This window comes from Dermacentor silvarum, chromosome 10 (genome assembly GCF_013339745.2).
Source record: "Dermacentor silvarum isolate Dsil-2018 chromosome 10, BIME_Dsil_1.4, whole genome shotgun sequence".
Lineage (NCBI taxonomy): Eukaryota > Metazoa > Arthropoda > Arachnida > Ixodida > Ixodidae > Dermacentor > Dermacentor silvarum.
Window position 1 is genome coordinate 13,977,998 of NC_051163.1, and position 23,323 is coordinate 14,001,320.

General features: G+C 46.3%; 1 protein-coding gene across 1 annotated transcript in view; it reads left to right on the forward strand.

Moving 5' to 3' along the window:
- LOC119465972 (trichohyalin-like) overlaps nucleotides 1–23,323 on the forward strand; it is a 50,575-nt gene that overhangs the window by 4,261 nt on the left and 22,991 nt on the right. The window contains exons 2-4 of the mRNA XM_049657140.1: nucleotides 14,718–14,782; nucleotides 17,047–17,217; nucleotides 20,031–20,308. Coding sequence (XP_049513097.1) covers nucleotides 14,774–14,782; nucleotides 17,047–17,217; nucleotides 20,031–20,308 — 458 coding nt within the window. The 5' untranslated portion in view covers nucleotides 14,718–14,773. The remainder of the gene's footprint in view (nucleotides 1–14,717; nucleotides 14,783–17,046; nucleotides 17,218–20,030; nucleotides 20,309–23,323) is intronic.

The window sequence follows — 23,323 nt, forward strand, 5'->3', positions numbered from 1 at the left end:
GGGGAAAAATGAAGTTTCCTTTTCTGCCGCCTTTTAGTGCCAAGTAAACATGATAGCCACATGACAGACGAGACGATAACTACATGAAATGAACTTCGATAGCCTAATAGTTGTGTGACTTTGTGTTTAATAGCTTTAATGGTACTGTAAAACTCTTGTGTCAGATATTTCGGTGCGCACCAGGTAGTCAGAATTCATACACAGTTATCAGCTACGCCTTCTCTCATCGCAGTTGTAGTTTGAGCTCGCTGTTTTCTAAAATAAAATGTTTTATAGCCTTAAATATAAGGGTGTGATCCATGGCAAAAGCAGCACCTTAAGGGTGTAAAAGACTTCAAAGTGAGTCGCACGACTTGTTGTCGTGCAGGCGCTTGTCTGCGAAGTGTAGCCGTACAACAGCTGCACAAAACGACAACGCTTCGAAGTTCGGCTTCAATAAGCATCGTAACAGCGCGAGACTAAGTTGGGCTTAAACGTGAAATTTGGCTTCAATCGGTATCGAAAATGAGGCAAGAACAACTCGTCGTTCAACATTAGATAATGATTTGCATAGAATCGATTCCCCGCATAACGTGGGATCTGAAATAATTTCATTTCGAGTTTTGCAGTGTCTGTTCAGACCGATGTGCTGAATCAGTCAGCGTTCGCGTCAGACGAGTCAGGCACCCTTGAATTGTCCTTACAATTGTCCCGTCGTTTAGCATTCCTCCGAATAAGTTTCAAAATGTGCCAACAAGCTTCATTTTCAACCCTTCTGTAAAAAAGATTAAAAAGTAACTATATTCTGAGATTTTACGTGCCAATACCACGATCTGATTATGGGGCACGTCGAAAAGAGGGACTCCGGATTAATTTTGACCACCTGGGGGTCTTTAACGTACGTAACCCCAAACCACGGGACACGGGCGTTTTTGCATTTCACCCCCATCGAAATGCGGCCGCCGCGACAGGGATTTGATCCCGCGACTTCGTGCTTGCAAAAAAAGAAGGAACAAAAAAGAAAAAGAAAAAGACTTGTCTAGATTGTGTATGCGTGACTTCTTGTTATGTTACTGAAATCGAACATTCCGGTAAGACAAAAACTTTCGCGATTGGAAACCGCTTCATAATCTCGTCCTGTTTCATCTAGGCCTCGGATCTTGACACTACCCGGTCGCACCAGCCGTTTTATTGCTGTGTTTAACATTAACGCCGCAATGTAACTCTATCTCAATAAGCCAAGCACAAGTTTATTCTTTTATCAAGCAGCACATGAGAGCCATATTCGGAAAGCTTCGAGCAGAGTTCATCTCTTTTACAACACAAAGATTTGCGCATTGCGGTCTGACTACGGATTCGAACGAGCTAGGCAGCTTCGTGTTCTCAATCATATCGTCTTAGTGTCGGGCTTTTAACAAATACATAGTAGCAGTCCTGGTCAATCACTATCGCTAACCTAGTCAGTACTATATGACAGCTTAGATGTTGGCCTCAAGAGCAACGACGCATTCAATGCTGCCAGTAATTTACTCCCGTCTATGCGCTAAAGAAAACGAAGTCATTGTGACTGCGCCATGGCCTCTCCCAACTGAAGACGAAGTAGGCGCTAGTTTCAGAATGCATATCTAAAAGTTCAGATGCTGAATTCTTGGCCAATCCCCCGAAGTGGGCACGAGCCATGTGCTGAGGACATCATCATCATCATCATCATCAGCCCTCCACTCGAAAGGCTTTAGTGTAAGAAATGCTCGTAAACGGCTGCTATCAATGCCAGGAGTTCGCCGTGGAAAATATTGTAACAATTTAATTTCATGTATACCGTAAGCTAATATATCACATTTTTCCGCTTCATATATTGAAGAGATGCAGTTTACAGAACTGAAGTACCTTTTGTTGGTGCTGAGTCACGAATTTGTAAGCTTGCCAATTTTCGGCAAACTTTACAAAATGCTTGAGGCCCTATATCAAAATTATCCTTCCTGCAGTCGGTGAACTTTAACTTTCTCAAATGCAACAAATTTCGCTCAAGTTTGTCGAACTGCTGCTTAATGAGGCCATTACTGCGTCTGAATTTGACGCGCGTTTGAATAGGGAAATTAAAGCTGGCCACAAGGTACAGCTTCTTGTTAACTCGTGGAGGTCGGCTTCAGCTATTGAAAGCTCTGTCCTCATATATGCTTGTCTCGGCTGGGTAAACTGGTGTTTCTGACAGCCCAAGTAAGGCCTCAGATAACGAGCAGTTGAAATGCCACTGCTAGTTGATCAATAGTTCGGAACTACGAACTTTCATTGTGCTGAGGTAAGTTCTGCGAGAGCAACCAAAATTCTTAACATAAGCGGCTCAAATTCGCTGTTGAGTAGACCACTTCTACTAGTAAGGGCAGGAAAAACCAGCAGCCCAAGTGGCAAGCTGAACAGACCGCGATTTTTTTTTTAATATTGTTATAACGCTGGAACGCATTGTAGAACGGAGGTCGACAGGAGAAACATAGCAACACGAGAAATTAGAGACGGATAAAGGAACGTTCTCCCGGTGCGGGCGTGCGTGCAATTGCAATTTCAATTAGTGCTATTTCGTGTCTCAAAACTGGAAATGTGCCAAGCCACCCAGTGGAAAAGCTCAAATGCAAAACTTATTACTTAAAAGCCGCCTTTTCTTGTTCTGCTCTCTGCTAATTCAGCCCATGCGAGACGAGGCGACCAGCACTGCGAATCGAACCCCGTACCTGCCTTCCAAAAGACAAACGACTCGACCACGAACGCGCGGTAACAGCGGTCACGGGACGCAAATTAAATGTAGGGAGCGCGAGAAAAAAAAAAAAAAAACGGGCGAGTCATGCGCATGTTCCGGGACGACGGCAAACCACAAATATTCGTGCGAAACAAGAGCAAAAATGCAAACGGCATCGAGAGTTGTGCCATCTTGTGAGCGTAGCTGGAATACTGGGTGGAAAGGAGGGCACGACGCGTTAGCGCCATTAACCCCCGTTAATCACAGTTCCGGGGGGGGAACGGAGCGCGCGCGGAAATACCCGTGACGCAGTGACCCCTATTGGGCGCGAAACCGCCGTCCTCCTCTCCCTCCTTCCCCTCGACCCCAGCGCCCCCCTTCGCGCACGAGCGACAGCGCCCTGACATGACGTCGACGACGTGCAATACGTGACGCGAGACAACTCGACCCGTCGGCACCCGCTGCGACAATAACACACACACACACACACACACACACACACACACACACACACACACACACACACACACACACACACACACACACACACACACACACACACACACACACACACACACACACACACACACACACACACACACACACACACACACACACACACACACACACACACACACCGAAACACACATAAGCGTGGAAAAGATGTGCGACGAGCTAATGCACTTTGTGAAGCCCAGTCGTCGACCCAATTTCATCACCGTGCCCCATACTTTCTGTTTTCTTTTATTTCGATCTCCTTCTCGGAAAGCAAAGAACCACCGCCCCGACTATACGTGACCCGGTTTTGGAACCACCGGCCCCAAAAAGTCATCTGCCGCCGAACCTGAGGTTCCAGCTCCGGTTGGCGAGAGAGAGAGAGAGAAAGCTTTTACGACCTTATACCCCCAGCTGTGTGTGGTGTCACAGTTCATGCCTCCATAATTTGCGGTCTATGCTCTAGGCGAGCGAAAGAGAACGGGCTCGTCCGCGGCTTCAGCTCGGGGCCGGATTACATACATTTGCATCTATCGAGCTCACGTCACTTTTCATAAGCGCCGGGCCGACCGACAGTGTTGGGTCAAAGACCCGGGCACGCGCTCTGCGTGATGCGGTAGGTAGGTGCGTTTAGCGGAAAGGCGTGAACGGTGACAGCATAGCCTACTTCCTTAGCTATAGTTCGCCTACATGAACCTGCTCACGGCATTATCTGCATTGTGTGGGGAAAGGAGGTTCGACGATGCAGCTAAAGGATCGATTCTCCATGCAGTGGACCTAAACTAAAATTCAGATTTTCTATTAATTTATCAAGAGAGGTCACAGAGGAAGAATAATATGTCAAAGTGATTTCTCGACACCTATTTGGAAAATTGGGTAAGGAGAAGGAAGTTGAAGTAGGCGTCGGTTACTAAAGAAGTCATGGTTCGCAATGAAAACATCATATATAAGTCCTTGCTTCCTGTTAACTTATTGGTCAGTGCTACCTATGTTTAAATAATAGTGAGATACCAGCATTCATAGTGGCATAACGTAATCAAGGAGTACAGGAGGCATACGCGAATATCTTGACAAATATCTACAAAGATTGCACAGCACCCTTGGTTCTCCACAAGAAAAGTAGAAAGTTACCTATCAAGAAAGGGGACAGGCAAGGAGACACAATCTCTCCCATGCTGTTCACTGCATACTTAGAAGAAGTATTCAAGCTATTAGACTGGGAAGGCTTAGGAGTGAGGATCAACGGCGAATATCTCAGCAACCTTCGGTTTGCAGATGACATTGTCCTGTTCAGCAACAATGGGGACGAATTACAACGAATTATTGAGGACCTTAACCGAGAAAGTGTAAGAGTGGGGTTGAAGATTACTATACAGCGCGAGCTAGAAGGAGCCAGCCAGTCTCCTTCTGGCTCGTGCAGCTGGAGCCAATCGTCGACAGCCGAAGTAGACAGTCCACTGGTGGACTCTTGCAGAGGGCTTCGCAGCGGCGTTTCTGGAGGAAGCCTCTTGAGGGTCTTGCCGTAAATCGTCAGAGGATGTGGAAATTGTTCTATCGACTTCCGTTAGGTGTTGCCTTCACTAACCACTTCCAGAAATGGATAAATACTCATCCACCGACTGGCAGCACGAAGCTACAAAGGAATCACCATGCGGAATCACCAGAAAGTTTCGCAGTTGAAGAAAAATTCGTCGTGGTCCGGGATTTCTTCGCGGATCCTTTGTAGCTTCGTGTTACAAGCCGGGTGGATGGTAATTTCTAAATTTCATAAATTTCCTCCACCTTGCAGGCTTCCGCAGCACTGATTTTCCGTAACGAATAGCTACATAAAATTGGGCGCGCCGAATCCCCATCACCGTGCTTTGGATGAACCGGTGAGGACATCTTGCATTTTAAGGCCGAGAAAATAAGGAAGATGTCCTCGACTGTTACAGCATTTTCTCTCGTGGCCTTCAAATACCGATCTCAAGAGTCTGTGTTGGCTGCTAAACCCCGCACGAACTAACACAAAGGCTACGCAGTAGCTTTACTGTCCCAACTCCCGTGTTCTCTCTTGCTCTCTTTCTTTCATTCCCCATCCCTCTCTCCACATATGTAGGGTAGCAAGCCGGACAAATTAGTTTAAAAAATTTTCAAGGGACGCGCGCCATAACGTTCCGTAAAGTCCTTGCGTTGAACGTACGCAAGGTGTCCAACGCTATTCTAAAACTATCTAGTCAATGGGCAGCTCTTTGTACGGCTGCATCGATGCTGCATATTGTATTCCAGCAAGCTACGTCTGCTGTACTGATTGCAGTCGGTTGTTAAAGCACGCCGACTGCCTATCATGGTGGCATCGTGTACCAATACTAGTCGAGAGCGCCATAATTTCAAGCAATAATTTACATCCTCAAATTTTAGTTGCCTTGCTTTGCCACACTGAGTCGTCCATTCCTGTCTAGAACTGCAATGACGTGGCAGCGCCTGCTTCATACTGTACTACAGTGGGCGGGAAGGTGCCGCTAAGCCATATCTAAAATAGCACACTCTAATCAATAGTTTAGCGTGTAAGTGCCGCGAGGCTGACCTCGTTTGTGAAGGATAGCCAGCGCTTCAGCTGGTGACCCTAATAGGGAAAAAATAATTAATGCTTCGTATCTGTGCACGTGCTGTGTTATGCATAATGAATAGCAGAGCAGCATAGCGAAGCCCTGTTCTGCACAAAGCCGCTCACTAGCGCGCCATTCGAAGGACTATATGTCACGCAAGGCTACTTATTTACTTTTGCATTTGCTCCCTCTCTCCCTCTTTTCCTCTATCTATTCCCACTTTCCCTTACCCCCAGTGTAAAGTAGCAAACCGCACGCTCCTCTGGTTGGCTTGCCTGCCTTTCTTCTTATCGCTTTCTCTCTCTCTCGCTAAAGCACCTCGAGTAAAAGCAATGACATAGTATACTTTCTATGAAACTTAGGAGTGTGCGAATAGCGGTATTTAGGAACTCGAATCGAATGCGAATATTCGTGAAAAACAACTTTCGAATATCGAATAACATGCTCAATAATTTAATTCAGGGGTTTTACGTGCCAAAACCACGATATGATTATGAGGCATGCCGGAGTGGAGGACTCCGCGTTAATTTTGACGACCTGCGGTACTTAACGTGCACCCAATGCGCGGTACACCGGTGCTTTAACGCGACAGCGTTAAGAGCCCCGTGTCGCAGAAAATCCGGCGTCGGCGTCGGTGTCAGCTTCAGCGTTAAGCATTGGCGTCTGGCGGAAATAATCATGCCGAACCACATCATCCTGAACCACCCCGACCACACAGGCCCTCCACATGGCGTGAGTAAACAAAAATTGAATTTCTCAAAGTAAAATCCGCCAGAAAAATCGTAAAGTACGACTTGACCACAACACACAGGCGTGATATCGTCGGTTTGTAATTTGAATATACGAGAGAAAAAAGCCTGATAAGCAGCCAGGAATATTTGAATGCTATCGCGTTCCACTCTTAAAGGCGAAGCTTAAGCGTCCTCCAATTCTGATGGTGTTTCATTGTACTTTGGATCTAGGCAACATTGAGGGGAATATTGAAAACCGAGCCTTTCTAAATTTTGGACACGCGCGCGCCTCGGGGCAACAGCAAACAATTAATAAAATAATAAAAAAGATCCTAAAAGGCATTCACATTTTTATATGACGGCTTAAATTGCTCCTGTAAATGTCTTCCCAGCAATGCATTTGTGTTTAAAAGTGAAGCCGACTTTAAAGGGATCAGCGTAAGCTTTGTCTTTTGTAAGCTGGCTTTCCCACGTTGTATGCAGTGAAGCGTACTCATAAAGAAAAATGTGATTCGAACGGAGCCCGATAACGCTATCGCGTTCCACTCCTAAAGGCGAAGCCTAAGCGTCCTCCAATGTCCCCCTTTTTTTTTTTTTTTTGCATATCGCCTTTATCGAAATGCGGCCGCCTCGTCAGTAATTTATATTTTCTAAACAAAGTAAAGTATAAATATTGTGTGAAGCCCGTTCCACAAACAAGAAGAAAAGCTCCATTTGCATCGATTTATATATCCAATACCGTCCAGAACTGCACAGGGGCACAGTGTAATACTGCAGCACCACACATCGTTCTAAAGAGATGAAAACGTGGTCAGATTGTCCAAGTAATAAATTGCTTTGCCCAAATCGAGAACACAAATTCGTAAGCTGCCCAAAGGCGAGACATGCTTATCGAACGACTGGCTTTTATCGAGCGACAGTTCGCTACTCCATGTGGTTGCTCAGCAATTCGTGCCTCACCTCAGCAACAGCTGATCCACTGCAGCGGAGTCACTGGGAACAGTCGGCACGTGAAGGAAGGAAAACATTTATTAGGTCCTGCAAGTTACGAGTTGCCTCACAAAGTGGGCTGCTCCCACGTTGGGACCGGCAGGCAGAGCCTTTTGGCCGCGTCGTGGGCTTGCTGGACGGCCCATAGTTGCTCGGTCAGGTCCGGGATGCGAATCGGGGCCTTTAGCCTGTCCCGATCCTTGGCTAAATTTTCGTTGGTTCGGTTGCACGACCAGAGCGTATGTTCTAAGTCAAGTGGTGCATTAAAATCTGCACACTGTGTGTTAGGATATTCGTCTGCCATGTAGAAATGTAGTCTTCTTGGTGTGGGATAAGTGTTTGAACCTGTCTTAATCCTGTACACTCCAGTAAATGTCGTTACTGCTTAGGTACGCACAGAAACGAGTATTCGATAACATCGAATAGAGATTTCTCGAATCGAATACGAATCAAATAAGAAAAACTATTCGGTTCGAATTCGAAACTTCGAGTGTTAACTCAACTCAAAAGCGACACAACAAGGTTACAGTGAACTTCGGTGCGGTGCATCAGCCAACCATACGCGGCATATTCTCTCGTGGCACCCACCAAGTCACGATGGAGTTGCGAAGGTCGCCATGCGCCTTCTCTGTTCTCGCGTTCTATAAATCAATTTCGACATCTAGACCACATGATAACAGGAGCAGTACCAACGAACACGGCGTTGTTTACAACGTACAGTCCGCGTAAAGCGTTTTCGGACCATAGGACCAGGGAAAACTTGGAATGTTTGAGCAGTCTGTGGTCCCATATATAGCGAGCAAAACCGTAGAACAAAAATTCAGCGGCGATTTAGCGGTAAATGCGAGAGAAATGCTTTATCATACGTCGCAACCTCTGCGAGTTCCCGATCCGTGGCTTAAACCTGCGTTCACAACCACATTGCAAAGCGTTGTTTCGAGAGCTCACTAGAACACACGTCTTGCCTCTTCGAAGAGCGAAGGGCAACTGACGGGGGTCCGGAGCAGATATATGTTGTCCGCATACACTTTGTACAGGCTCTGAATACCAAGTTGCAACGACTATGAACTATCTGGTTCACCCACATTGCAAAGCGTTGTTCGAGAGCTCACTAGACACACGTCTTGCCTCTTCGAAGAGCGAAGGGCAACTGACGGGGGTCCGGAGCAGATATATGTTGTCCGCATACACTTTGTACAGGCTCTGAATACCAAGTTGCAACGACTATGAAACTATGCATTTTTTTTTAATCCGAGGTTTGGTAATTTTTTTTTATAGGAGACTGTACAACGCAGTCCACTGTTAAAGGGAACACTCTAATGTGCAGCTCTCGCTTTTTCCGTGCTCTAGAAGAAGCAAATACCGGTATAAGCTATGTCAATGCACTGCACAGGTGTGTGCAAAGGTGCAACGCCACCAACCCCAAGCCATCCGCAACAAATCCGGGTGATTGTACCCTTGCCAGAAGGGGAAATGCGCACCTGATCTACATTCATGCGATCCCTTTAACTTCATGTGATCCCTCCATGTGATCCCAGATCGCACAGTACGTCTAAAATTTCAGTTCACTTTACTAACCCAATAAGTTCGCCGGTACTGCCGTGACACGCTCACTACGTGAAGCTGGACTGAGTTTGAGTTTGGCTTTATTTTCTCCACAATCGTATTACATTGCCTTACATGCCTGAGCGACATGCAGCTATTGAAACTATAAACTCGGAGCGCGTGGCGGCTGGCGCTTTTTGCGCCACCAGTGTGCGCTGGCTGATGGCTGAGGGGTAAAATTTCATCACAATGCTCCACAAAGGTTCTCGCTTTTATGTAAGACAACAACGCATCAGCTCGGTGTCCCCAGCACCCACTAATGGCGCAAGAAGTGCCTGCAGCCACGCGTTTCGGGTATCACGTTTCAGTCGCTGAGCCCTGTGCCTCTCCCCACTACGTCTAAAGACAGTAGGTGCCCTGCTTACGAAGTAACAAAAGAAAAAGAACCTGTAGAACCAGTAGGTGCCTAATGCCTTAGCACGGGCTCGATAATCGATTTTGAGCGATAGGGCGAAAATACGCACGCGCGGTCCACGCTACGAGCGATCGAACCACATCGTCATCTGTGGACAGTAAACAAGTATACGAGAAAGCGGCGACATGCCCGAATCCCGCGGTACCATGAATCCTCTTTCATTTCTTTGCCGTTTTCGCTGAAAGACGCCACAGCGTGCTGTGCTGTCTAGGCGATAAAGCCTGAGCACAGCTAAATGATTCTTTCTTTCTTTTTCTTGGAGCTGCAAAACGTATACTTGAAGGTAGCCGCACAAGGACACAAAAATCAATCGCTCGGAGGTTAATATTATTAGGTTTGAGTGTACATAAAAGCGATCACAGAGGTAAGGAAGAAAAGGAGTTAAGCTAGCAACTGCCAGTGAGAGGGAGAATAATACAAAAGATAGCTTATCTATAAGAAAGAAGGTTAACAGCGATATTCACGGCACGTACTCGACCTCCATCACTACTACGAAATTTCCGCAAACGCGTACATTTGGTGAGCTTTAAGAAATCTGAGCGTGCCCCAAAAGGTCAACACACCGAGTAGCTCACCACGTTGCCTTAGAGATAACATTTCGGACTGCTTATTAATGTATATTGATAATCTGCGCTTATTGTTGCAGGTTCTATATATAATAATTTTTATCTAACTTTGAGTTCTATGACATTTCTAAAGCTGCTCACTTGAGGCACGTTTTAAGCGGAAGGTTCCCCAAAAGATAATGTCGTTGGGAACGTGTTTTTTCTTTCGTTTTTTTTTTTTTTTTTTTTTTTTTTTTTTTTCATCTAGACTATGGTTACTTGTCATTCAATTCAGGCTTACCGAAATTCGGTTTCCATTGGGCACTGCTGCATCACTGAATTGCACGGCATGTTCTCATAGTTTAAATTCTATAACTCTAAAACTCAGAAAAAATGTTTGTTCAGGAGGTAAGTTTAGAACAAACGCTTTCCACTGCTCCTTTTTCCCAAAAGCAATAGGATAAAGGAAGCATTTTTCAGATGATTTGGTAAATGCATCTAATAATAACTTTCAATTTTCAGCGATGTCATATCACTCGTGAAGCATAACGGTGTTTTTGTATATTGCGGCCGCTTCAAGGCTTATTGGTTCAGTTTCGTGTTATACATTTGTGACTGCACATTACGGTGGCATACCCGCTTAGTGCTGCGGTGCTGCGCATTACGGTGGCTTAGTGCTGCTGAGCCCGAGGTCACGAGTTTGAATCCCGGCTGTGGCGGCCGCATTTTGAAGAGGTCGGAACACAAAGAAATTAGCCTCGAAGTCCTCAGCAGACGGACGAGAGAGAAGCGAAACGGCGCGTTGCGCGAAACTCGCAGGAAACGGTTGCAGCGCACAACCGTTGGCTTCGGCTGCGGTCGCACGATTTGTGACAACTCCGTGCAGTTGCAGAATGTAGCTCAAATGCAGTTCCAATCCAGCTCAAATCCTGCTCAAATTGAGCGCTTAATGTAGCTCCAATTCTGCTCACATCCTGCGCTTGTGTATATAGTTCAAATCTGCGCTAATGCAGCTCCACTAACGTGAAACCTGGGTAAGTGCGAAGCAGTGATGCGCCGGTGCAGGAGTAACGCTGGAGGGAGGAGCAATCGAGCGCTTGTGGGGTGGGGGCGCCCTCTCTTGCGCTGCGCTGGTACCAGTCGGGCCTTCCTAAACCGATTTCAACGAGTTTCTGCTAATTAATGCGCTTAATGCTTGATTATTCCTGTGTTTTAAATTATTCTGAATCATGTTAGTGTATTTTGAACCAGTTTTGATCAATTGTGCACTTGTTTTGACCCTGTTTTGAGCACTTGTTTGTGAGCGTGATCACGACGGACGCCGCCGACAGCCCGGGCCGATAAAGTGCTTCGCACTTAAAAACGCTATGCGTGTACAGTCGAGAGCAAAATTCTGGGGACCAGAGGAGCCGCTAATTTTTTTTTCTTCGCAGCCTAGGCATAAAGGTTAAAATCAAGTGGTACTGCCCTATGTGCGCCTGTTTGACTAGCGTCATGGATTAAGACAATTCCACGTGGCACGTCTGTGCTAGGATTTTTTTTTTTTTTTGCTGATACCGTAGTTTTTATACTTTTGCTCTCCACTGTACTTATGTATTTCTACTATCTGCCGCAGGCTTTCTTACTTATTTCTGTATAGTATAACAAATAAGAACCTATAATACCTTCTTGCTACGACATCACCTAAAAATTCAGATAGTTGTCCTGTGAGCACTAGTGAGTCACTAATACTCCAATAACTAATGTCTTTAACAGAGTTAATCTCTCTAGTAGATTCGCCCGTAACACAGCAACTTTCTTTTGCCAAAAACGTGCACTAATGACGGTTAACAAACAGCATTATTTGCGTTTCTTGTCCTCTGGAATGCCATACCACTCAGAATTCAACAGTCTTTATTTTTACGGGTGTTTAAAAAAAGAAAGCTTGTCTCGTTTTTATTCGATACATGTTAACTTCCAAAATATTTTAAGTGCATTGTTTCCTTCTTTAGAATTTTAAACTTTTGTGTAACTGTTATCATTTATCACATTTCTAATAGGTTGTAAATTACTACTATGACCATGTTTTTTTTATCAATTTCAATATTTGATAGCTCGTGTTTTTATTGATGCTTTTGTTATATATCTAACGTTACGAAATGTGTTCATGTATATTAGGTCCCGCTGTAGTCTTGAACTATGTGGGACCTCCCCCTGCGTACTCTTACATGCGACAACATCCACTCGAATATATTAACTGATTCTGATCCGTCCTTAGCGGAATTTTGCCAACCACGACATTGCGGGTCGAACTGTCATTGCTGATCGAAGTGCAGGGGGGAGCAGGGCGCGCTGACCACTGTGCTATCGCGAGGCTTTGTCAATTCATGTGGTTTTCCACGTGATACCGCCTGTGGGAATGGTAGTGTGTGTGTGCACGTAATTCGGAGATTACAGCTGGCAGCACTGTAGCGGATGAAGACAGCACTGGGCTCATAGAGTGATTCTAGAAGCAACGTATCGCCGTATAGGACTGAATCTTTACGTTCCTGATATCTTCTCCTTAAGACAATGAGACATTGTCATAGGGATGTAAGCGCAGCCGTTGAGAGATTTCTATCTGTGTACAACAATTCTCTTGCTGACTTCTTAGAACGCTACGTTATCTTAATGTTCCTTTGTTTTTCTCAAAAGCTTTCGTTTGCGTTTTTTCATTTCATTTTTTAGACTCGACTAATTATCCTTCAAACCCCATACAAACCTTGGCCAATCCCCCATAGTGGGTTTGAGCCATATTTAGAGGCGTGCCTAACATGGCCGATGACTACGGGTCGCCAGGCCAGAGCAGTTCTAAGATAGCGAAAGACGCCTACTGAAAGCCAAAACTCGTTTCTGTCGCTCTCAAAACACTCTACAATTTTCTGTTGCAAAACTCCGCATGCTAGACGTCGGGCCTCGTGCCTTACAGAACGTTGCACGCAAGTTACGGGGACGTGTAAGAGAGAAACAAGAATGAACCCAACGCGACGTGGCGGGATGTTGAAAGCAGGGCGGGTGCTATAGGTACGGGGCCGGCGCCAGAAACAGCGTTCACGTTAATGAGGGCAGCCCACCATCATAATGGCTCGAGGCGCGGTTTTCGAGCACGTATTCCCAATCGATGCGTGCGCTTCGTTTCGTCAGGCCTTCATCTCTCGCTGTCCGTATTCTTTTGTTTTTTTTTTTTCCTGATTTCGAAGCGATTTATCTCAACCGGCGGAGAAAATTTTTATACTGATTCTTCCGCGCAATCGTGATATAATTTAGTTGGGACAAAGAACGAAAAAAAGATGAGAGATGAAGGGGCGGGAAAACGGTGTAGCAGTTCGGTTTTTCGAAGCATCGACGTGACACGCGAGAGGTCTGGGCCGTTCAGGCGAGGAGCGTGCGTCGAACATTTGAGCAGTGCACGCGGTAGTCACGTATGTCAATTGTGTCCGGAGTCCTTTTAAGGATGTTGTCGCTGCAAGACTCGGGCCTGGATGTCGCGCAAGGACACTCGAACGTTCGATTTCACTTCAAAAAATGCTGCCGTTAGACTATTAGGGAAGTACGGTGGGTAGGCAGCACACAAGTCTCCGTCAGCTATTTAAGCGCAGTAAATCCGTGGAATGAGATTAATTCATTAAGAATTTAAAACAATTGGTCTAAAGAGATGTGTAGCTAACACGCAACGCAACTGAAACACAAGAAAGAATTATCGTCATGCGAAGCATTCCTTATATGGTCGAGGCATGCCTGCAGTCCGAGAGCAGGAGCAGCTGTGGAGAGTGGCGAGCAGCGCCCGAGTAAATATAGCCCTCTGCTGCCATCCTCCTTCTCCTATTGTCCAATATTTGCACCAATGAGCGCACGCCTCAGAGCCAGATGCGCCTCTAGCGAGTAAAGGAGGCGGAGATTCGGACTTCGTTGCGGGTATGTAGCATTGGCGCCTAGAGGAACCAGGACCGACAAATTATCGTATGGTCATGTGGCTCACGTTAAGTGGACCCTTACTACATAGGCAAAACAAATGGGCTATTTTCAAACTTCTAAGTTGCCTTATCAATTCACCTTTCTCACAAAACCGATATTATGTCTCGTAATAGTGTTTTATTTTAAATTTCATTAATTAACTACTGCATATATCCTCACGATTTGTGGATATTGTATACATTATTAGGTCAACTTTAAGATTGCAGCATTATGTTTCCGGATTTGTACGGGGAAAGGTTTATAGGTGTAAATAAAAACTGAGAGCTGAGAGCTTCCTATATAATTCTTCATTCACTAAAACAATAAAAGGAGCTGCTATGTGCATTGTCCCCGAACTCGTGCTCCCGAATGGTAGAACTATCCGTGTACCCATGAAGGATACTACACATATTAGCGTAGAACCTTAGGAGTAACATGACTGCAGAAGCCCCCGAACACACCCGTAATACCTCTAACACTGAACAAACAAGCTATATGCGTAAACGTGACGAAGAAGATGGCGATGTTGCCGCCGAACCCGTCGAATCCGCGACATTGTACAGAGCAGCGGAGCATTACCTGCACTTAGAGATGTTTGCCACAGCGTAGTTGAAATCCTACACTCACTTCTGTTGCTAACTTTCTTGTGTATAACGTTTTCTTCAGGTTATAGGAGGACGGCTTCTCTGAAGACGTGACCCTTCAAGCATGAGGACTTATTCATGACACATGTGAGTTTGAATAGTCACGCATTCCTTGTCTGCTCGCGTTGCCCTCTAATTGTGTGCATACACTTGTTATAACGGTTATAGCATTACAGTCATGACATACGTCGGGCTGAATCACTCTGCCGTAACACGTATCACGTACGTGTGGCTAAGTAATGTGCTTAGGACCACTATTGCGGTAATCTATATAGTCGCTTTTCTTTTTATTGCGATAGTCAAAATATGGAAACTCCAAGCATACTTCTGCCGTAGGCGTCGTCGCCATCGTCGTCGCCGTGAGGTTACCTATAAAGTCCAAGAGCGATAAGATCGCCGCCGCACGCCGTATGTGCGAGTGAAAGCGCGCGAGGGACGCGCGCTTTCACTGAGAGCGAACGTACGGCGGAGGGCAAACTTGACGCCGTCCGTCGTGCGAAAGGCCGTGGGGGGATGAGAGGGAGGGAGGAAGGGGAGGCGACGTTTAGCTGCCGCACCAAATGCGTAATTTGCGACCGGGCGTAAGGGGAACTGGCGACTCAATCTCCCACGCGAAAGGAGGAAAGCGGGCAGGCAGCGCGGGAGGGAGAGGGCGCGGCTTCTACTCCGCCACCAACTGCGTACTTGTACTTCGCGCGGCTGCGGACTGTCGCGCGCACCGTATCTTGAAAGCGATCTCCACACGGCTCTTACCTTTGTATGAGCTGTGCTTTCGCGGCTCAGTTTCCGTTGAAGCGATACTCCGCACGAACCTTCACTCACTGCTGCCGCCGCGCTTACTCACGCCAGCGTTTTGACAATGGTTGTCTGCGGTCATCGAGTGTGATCTATTCATGTTTGCTTGTGCGCGCTGACACCAGGCTTGTTAATTCAATTAGTGAGCGAATGTGTCCAAGTTTATGCTTACTCCGTATAGTTCTCTACTAATTTGCTATCGCAATTGATGCTTCGCCTTTCGTACGAAACTGCAAGTTTTTTTATCTCATTTACATTTAGGTGATAGATTTTAACTGCTTACTAAGTTTCTTATATTACTTAGAGGGAAAACTGGTTCTGCCGTGCTATTATGTGCATAGAAATGCCGAGATATGGTGGCTTCGGACTGGCGTCCTTGTCGGAGCGCCAATACACCGAGAAGACACGTCTGGCTAGCGGCGTTCCGCCTGCCACAATGGTTGACTTTTTATTAAAACGTGTTATATGCCAGTTTTTGTTTTTTATTAACATCGAAGCTGCTTATGCGTAATATGTCTGTCGTAGGACAGTTACATGTGGGCCGATCCTGGTGGCAGTGCAGTAAGGGTCCAAGCGCAATGGCACATACCCCTGTGAACTAGCGAAGCTGAGCCTGGATAAGTCTAGCTAAGCATGGTTGGGACTACTTAAGCTTAGTCAGTCAACGATAGCCATTCGATATTCAATCAATAGCTAATAGATAATCGATCAATAATTAATAAATTCCGGAAAATGCTGGGGATATGACTTGATAGTGCATAGCCTAACCCAAATACGTGGCCAATACCTTGCGATAGCCAATCGATAGCCAATAAATAGACAACCGATAATCGACAAAAATTCAATAAATTTCGGGAAATGCTGGGGATGACATGGTAGTGCTTAGCCTAACCAAAAAGCCAGGACTAGCTAGGTGCCCATTAGCTCTGCTGTCTCTTTAGCAATGCGCCTCCAGTGCAAGCTACGCAATTTTTTATTATTATGCAAAACCATTTTATAAGATCTCGTGTTGGGCTGTGCAATTATAGAAAACTTGAACAGTACAGCCGGCAAATAAAGTTGGAAGAAAAACTACAACATCGTCCCGCACTGTGTGTCAGTTTCAATCATCTGTTTTTCTTTCCTTCACTTACTTGCATTAAATCTGGGTGAACAATAACGAAATACGTATGTACCACGGGCAAACAAAGAATTTACACAATGATTTAAATTTAAGAAAGCATTATTTGCGCGAGAATTACTATATTTTAAGCCAAGCCGCGTTCGACACCATACTCGCCCATTCCGCTTCCCGGTATTCCCATGGTGGCAGAGCACCCGTTAGGAAACTCGCGTAGACGGTGGTGCTTTCTCTCGCTAGGCAACATCATGAGAAACTCAAACGGCACGACAACTATTACTGCTGGAGCCACAACTAGCAGCCACAAGTTTAGTGTTTGTCACTGTTACCTTCTTTCGGCTCTGCCCGGTCTTTATTTTCGGGGCAGGCTTTACGTTTTGAAAACGCGCAACTACCGCCGAGGGGCCCATGGCAATACACCACGCCTTGACCGCAGAAGGGGTCCAAGCCCGAGGCCGCGCCACAGGGACCGCATGGCGGTGTCGGTCCTGCTGGACGCACGGGGAGCCCGGCGGAGCCCGTCAGCCTGCCCATCAAGGACGACTACGAACGCCGGCTGCGGCTAGCCATGGAGCGACGTCAGGAGTACAACGCCTTCCTCAGGAGGGTAAGGCACCAGTGTCTCAGCGCCTTGTATTACGCGGGCTGGTAGAGTTAAAAATGTTCTTCACTCTAGCAGAAATATGTTCTTGTGAGAAAACTGAATGTTATGCTAAAAATGACAAGCGAATTCTAAGAAGACAGTACCGAATAACTATAACGAGAGTTTCTCGCAGTAACTACAGGAGTTTTGAGGTGCCACATACAGGGACCCGAATATTTCGCTGCGCGTGTTCGAAAAAAAGGTTTTGCGCTCCCCGCTGCAATGTCCTTGCTCCAATTTTGCAGAAAGATCGCATTTTGGAGTCGACTTCGTTTAGTATAACACCTGGCACAGTTAACTGCCTAGTTTTTAATTTAAAAAATGGCTGCAGCTTAGCTCAGCTAAACCTGGATATCTTTGAATATCTGTGTTTATTTCCAACAGATTGGGGGAGGCAGGGAAGAAAAGCTGCCCCCCCCCCCCCCCTAAGTGCAGCTTGAAAAAACACCCTGCCCCCTATGCAAAGCGAAAGCTTGGTGAAGTCTCGCAAAGCCTTGGTTTCGCTTGGTTAACCTTTGATTTAGCTGTAATTATTATACTTCGGTATACACTCATCGCTAAGCCAGGTGTAAATTCTAAGCCGATATGTCCAAGCGTTTTGCGAGCCGAACGGCTCGCTCTTAGTCTCCGACGCTAGCTTCGCGAGCTTGGCATTCCGGACCCTTTCCAGTGAAGCAGTTCGCCGAGCAATATCCGCGGGGTGGTCAGACGCCGGCAGAGCTCGGCGCGGTGAGTCACGTGATGCGTTGCCAAGGCTACGGCGCAGCTGCGGTCAAATGAAGGTCAAATTGCTGGCGGCGGCGAAACTCGGCTCGACTAGATTTGTAAAGCTTTCGCTTTAAAAATTGAGCCAATTCCAAGCTTGTGATATCTGATAGAACAGCGGAGCTCTGCAAGCGTGGGTGTATATCGTAGTGGGTATGACGCTCGCCTTCGGACCGTAAGTACCCAGTTTCAAATCCCGCCTCGCCAAGAAACTTTTTTAACAGCGGAGCCGGCCGTAATATGTGCCGCCTGCCAGTGCGTTTCCTAGCAACCACATCGCGGAGCGTCGCGCGCTATGCTCGGGAGAGACAAAGAGAAAATGAGAGCGAGAGAGAGAAAAACAAATTGTAGCAGCACCAACGAGGCAACGCGCAGAGGTGCTGCCGACGCCATCCGCGCTTCTCCGTTTCCCCGCATTAGCGCCGAATGCTCGCGGTGTCTGTGACTGCAGCAGGCGCCTCTGGCGGCGGCTCGGCCGAGCTCCCACCAGCTGCGCGCTACTGCGCATGCACCGTGACGTCATCCCGGCGTGTCGTCTGCTGCGCGCCACCCGTACACTCTGCATAGCTTTCGCCACACTTCCCCTACGTGTGCTCGGACGGCAAGGGCTTCGCGAGGAGTTCTCCGATGCCACAGACCACGAGGAAATGCTTATACACTTCGTATAGCTTAGCATCACTTGGCATTACTTCGTATACCTTAGCATCACTTCGTGTATATCCAGGACCAGCTACGAACCGATCAGCTCCGCTGTGTCTTTAGGCTTGCGCCGCTAGTGCAAGCTACCCCGATTTTTTCTTTCTCTCTTTCTTTCTCTCCTCTCTCTCTCTCTCTTGTTCATTTTCTCTCTCTCTCGCCCATATCAAGTTGTGTTACATTCGTCGGTACAATGCAACCATATGGTTCCCATAAATGCATGTTCTGCAAGCGTAGGTGTATAGCGCAGTGGTTATGACGCTCGCCTTCGGACCACGGGTACCCAGGTCCGGATCCCACCTTGCCCCCCCAACAAAGTTCATTTTGTTTTATTTATTTCATTATCTCTCTCGCTCTCAGTCTGTCTCTCTTTCTTTTTCTCTCTGTACCTCCTCTCTCGCCACTCTCCGACCACCTGTGGCTGGCGCTGATCAACGCTCGACACGGTTCAACCTCGGCCTTAAACAGCTCCGCTGTTAAAAGTGCAAATTTGCCTTCACCTATGGGGATGCGAGCTGCTGCAGCGACGGCGTCAGCATAAACTTGTGTCACCGCCTGCCGGCAGCTGCATAAAGCGGCCGGTCAGGGAGGTTTGCCGTGTGTTCCAGGATAGGGTGTCTCGCGGCGAACCTTCCTGACCGGCTGGTTTCTGTTGCTGCCGGCAGGCGGCGACAAAAGTCTGCGCTAGGACCGGCTTCGTGGACGCCATTTTTCGCATAGACGAAACCAGCTTCTCATTCTTGTCTCAGGCCAGTAATCGTGCCAAGTGTTATACTGTTTTCGAACACGCGTAGCGAAACATTCAGGACCCTGTACAATTAGCATGCTACAGTGGTTCCCAGAGTTACCCGTGGAATTACTTTTAAATGCTTTGATATCAAGTAGTTATATTTTTTTAATCCGTGCTTGCATATACATTAGTTCGGGAATAGTAGACAATCGAAGGCCCCGAATTAAAATCTGTCAGGGAGCCCTCCCAACACCTCTTAACGCATCCTCAGAGAGGGAGCAACATTTTAATCCCTGCATGCTCATGCTTCTCGGGAGGGTCATTTTCTTTTTAGAAATGGTGTCCTTTTTTTTTTCTTTCAAGGATATCTCTTCTAACGTAGTGGTTGTATGTGCCAACCACATAAAATATATTTAGTTCCATTCAATTAAGTCATTTATCTGTGTTTTATTTAACAAAGTTTTCTTAATCTATCTTACCCATTTTATTACAGTATACCATTCACTTTTCTCACAGAAACAAACTTATGTGCACTAAAAAAATTGAGTCTGTCAGACATTGTGTTCGTTGTGTTCTGTTTTTCAAGAAAGAGATCGAGGAGGAAGCTAAACGACTCAGGAGACGGAAACACTGCAGGCGAGCGACGTCGCAGCTGGAACACCTCAGGCCTGCACAAAACGAATCCACGCAAACGCTGCCCACAGAACAGAGTGACCACCGCGTCAGCGCTGTTTCCAGAGGACAGTCGAGAGCAGACGGCACGGTCAACGCCGACGTTAACAACACGGCGTCTATTCTACCAGCCATCAACGGGCAGTCGTCGGCTGCTGGCGCCAAAAACGACAAAGATGGACGACGGTCACGGTTGGTGATAAATACACAAATGTTGTTCGCACTGTTGCTCCGAAAGTTTCTTTGAAACATCGTGGTGTTGTTCTCGCTGCTGTGTAACAACCACCGTGTGTTGTCCTAACCGTCCTTCTGCTCTTTTTCGTGCAAAGCTATGTGCAATATGTACACGAAATTACATTAACTGCACCACCTGCACAAGAGCCAAGAAGTAGCCGGCGCCGTATATGTGCGCAAACATCTCCTATCATGTCAATAAAAAACGCTCAATAAATAAAAGTGTTATAGTTTTTGTCCAAAGTTTCGGATTCTCTCCACATGTTAGTTCTGCTCCAACAGCTATATAGTCGGGTATCTCCAAAAACGTAGCAGTTCCGCCCGAAAGGCGAAGCACCAATCGCGATAGCAAATTAGTGGAGAGCTATACGGAGTAAGGATAGTAGTTTATCGGCTGTATAAACTTGGACACGTTCGCTTACTGAGTTAACAAACATGGTATCAGCGCACGCAAGCAAACATGGATAGATCACACTCGATGACCACACACAACCTTTGTCAAAACGCTGGTGTGAGCAAGGGCGCCAGCAGCAGCGAGGAAGGTTCGTGCGGTCTATCGCTTCAACGGAAACTGATCGAGCGGCGAAAGCACGGAGCATATAAAGATAGGAGCCGTGTTGCAGATCGCTTCAAGATGCGGTGCGCGTGACCGCTCGCCGCCGCGCAAAGTACAAGTACACGGTTGCTCGCAGGAGCAGAAGCCGCACCCCCTACCTCCCTCCCGCGCTGCCTTTCCGCTTTCCTCCTTTCGCCGGCGAGATTCCAGTTCCTCTTGCGCCCGGTCGCAAGATACGCATTTGGTGCCGCAGCACAACGTCGCCCACCCATCCCTCCCTCCCATCACCCCGCGGCCTTTCGTGCAACGGAAGACGTAGCGTTTGCTCTCCGCCGTGCTTTCGCTCCCCGTGAAAGCGCGCGTCCCTCGCCTGCATTCACGCCCACATACAGCGCGCGGCAACGATTTTATCACCCTTGGACTTCATGCGGAACCTCACGGCGACGGCGACGACAGAAATCCTCTCACTTGGAGTGTCGATATAATGGTTATCGCAATAAAAATGGGGTAGCCTCCAGCGTAATCCATCTCTATTTAAGGGACTACAAGGAGCAGCCAGTGCAACCTAGAGGCTGCAAATTGTCATGTTAACCATGTTAATAAAAAAACATGGCCTCAGCTGATGGTGACGCCTCAGCCATGTGCCGCTTAGTGACAATGTATTGCTACCTTGTTGCTTGTACAGAGTCAACTACGCAACACACTAAACAATTGCCTATCGTGGTTCGCAAAGAGAGCCGGTGCCAACTTGATTCATCCAGCTAAATCTGGCAATCGGTCGCATGGTCACAAATCATATTAAGTTACCAACCAGAGTTACAGCGAATAGTGCTACTTTAATTGACATCTGTGTTACAAACGTAAATGAAGATGAAGTATTTGCCGGCGTTCTTGCAAGTGACATAAGTGACCATTTACCCCTATTTTCCTTTACCAATTTCACTAAAAACAATCGCTCTACCCATGCGCCTTGTTATCGCCGAATAATAAACAATTTTTCTTTAGAACACTTTCGGGAATTAATTGTAGCTATGGACTGGCAGGCGGTCTACAATGAAAGTGATGTTAACACAGCTTTTAACATCTTTCTTTCAAACATACAAAGTTCTTATGAATCGGCTTTTCCGCTACGATATGAACGAAGCAGAAATAAGAAAGTACGAAAACCTTGGATAAACCGTCATTTATATAACGACATAAAAACGAAAAATGCGATGTACCACCTTTTTATAAAAACACGTGATCAAGAACAGTTCGCGGCATTCAAAAAGTTCAGGAACCACCTACAAAGCAAACTGAAGAAAGCCAAACAAGATTACTACCAACAATTGTTTTCTGGCATACGCAACGAACCAAAACGGATATGGAACGCTGTGAATAAAATAACGAGTAGAAAGTCAAGTTGCACGTCACAGATACAACTGCTGAACAAAAGTCAAATGACGAGCATGAACGAACATTTTGTACAAGCTGGGTCACGTGCCTCGAGAGGTGAAAGAAGCATGGTTCGTGTAATCGATATCCCGCCGGTGACCAGCTCTATCTTTCTGCAACCCACAGATAGTGTTGAGATACAAAATCTGATAGACAAAATGAAGTGTACAGCCTCGGCAGGACCTGACGGAATTCGGCCGGAGCCGATTAAATATGTTTCGGGCGAAATAAGTGTCGTTCTAGCTTACATTGTCAATTTGTCAATATCTTCAGGGATTTTCCCTGATGCGCTAAAAACCGCTCGAATAACACCAATCCATAAAGGTGGTGCGAAAGATGAAGTCTCAAATTACCGGCCAATATCGGTCTTAAATATATTTTCAAAACTTTTTGAAAGTGTCGTGGTTGACAGGTTGTGGTCTTTCTTGACCAAACATAACGTAATCTCTAAGTACCAATATGGTTTCCAAAAAAATAGGTCAGCAGAGCAAGCCCTTCTAGATATCAAAGATAAAATAATTGAGAACATTGAAAAACAGAAAGTTACACTTGGTCTTTTTTTAGATTTTCGGAAGGCTTTCGACTCGATTGATCATAAAATATTATTAAATAAATTAGAAATCTACGGGGTACGTGGCATCGCTAATGATTTAATAAGAAGTTATTTAACAAATCGAAACCAATTTGTTCAGATAAATTCTGTTGCCTCTGACATTTTACCTATAGAGCAGGGTGTACCTCAGGGCTCGAAACTGGGCCCACTATTGTTCTTAATTTATGTAAACGATATTGTACGAATACCTGGCTCACCCGACTTGGCAATGTATGCCGATGATACCAACGTATTTTTTACATCCAATGACACTTCCGAACTTACTAATATTGTTAACGCGTATCTAAATCGCTTGTCAGTTTGGCTGAGAGAGAATAGTCTATAATTAAATACTGCAAACACCACTTACATTTTATTCAGAGCTCGTAAC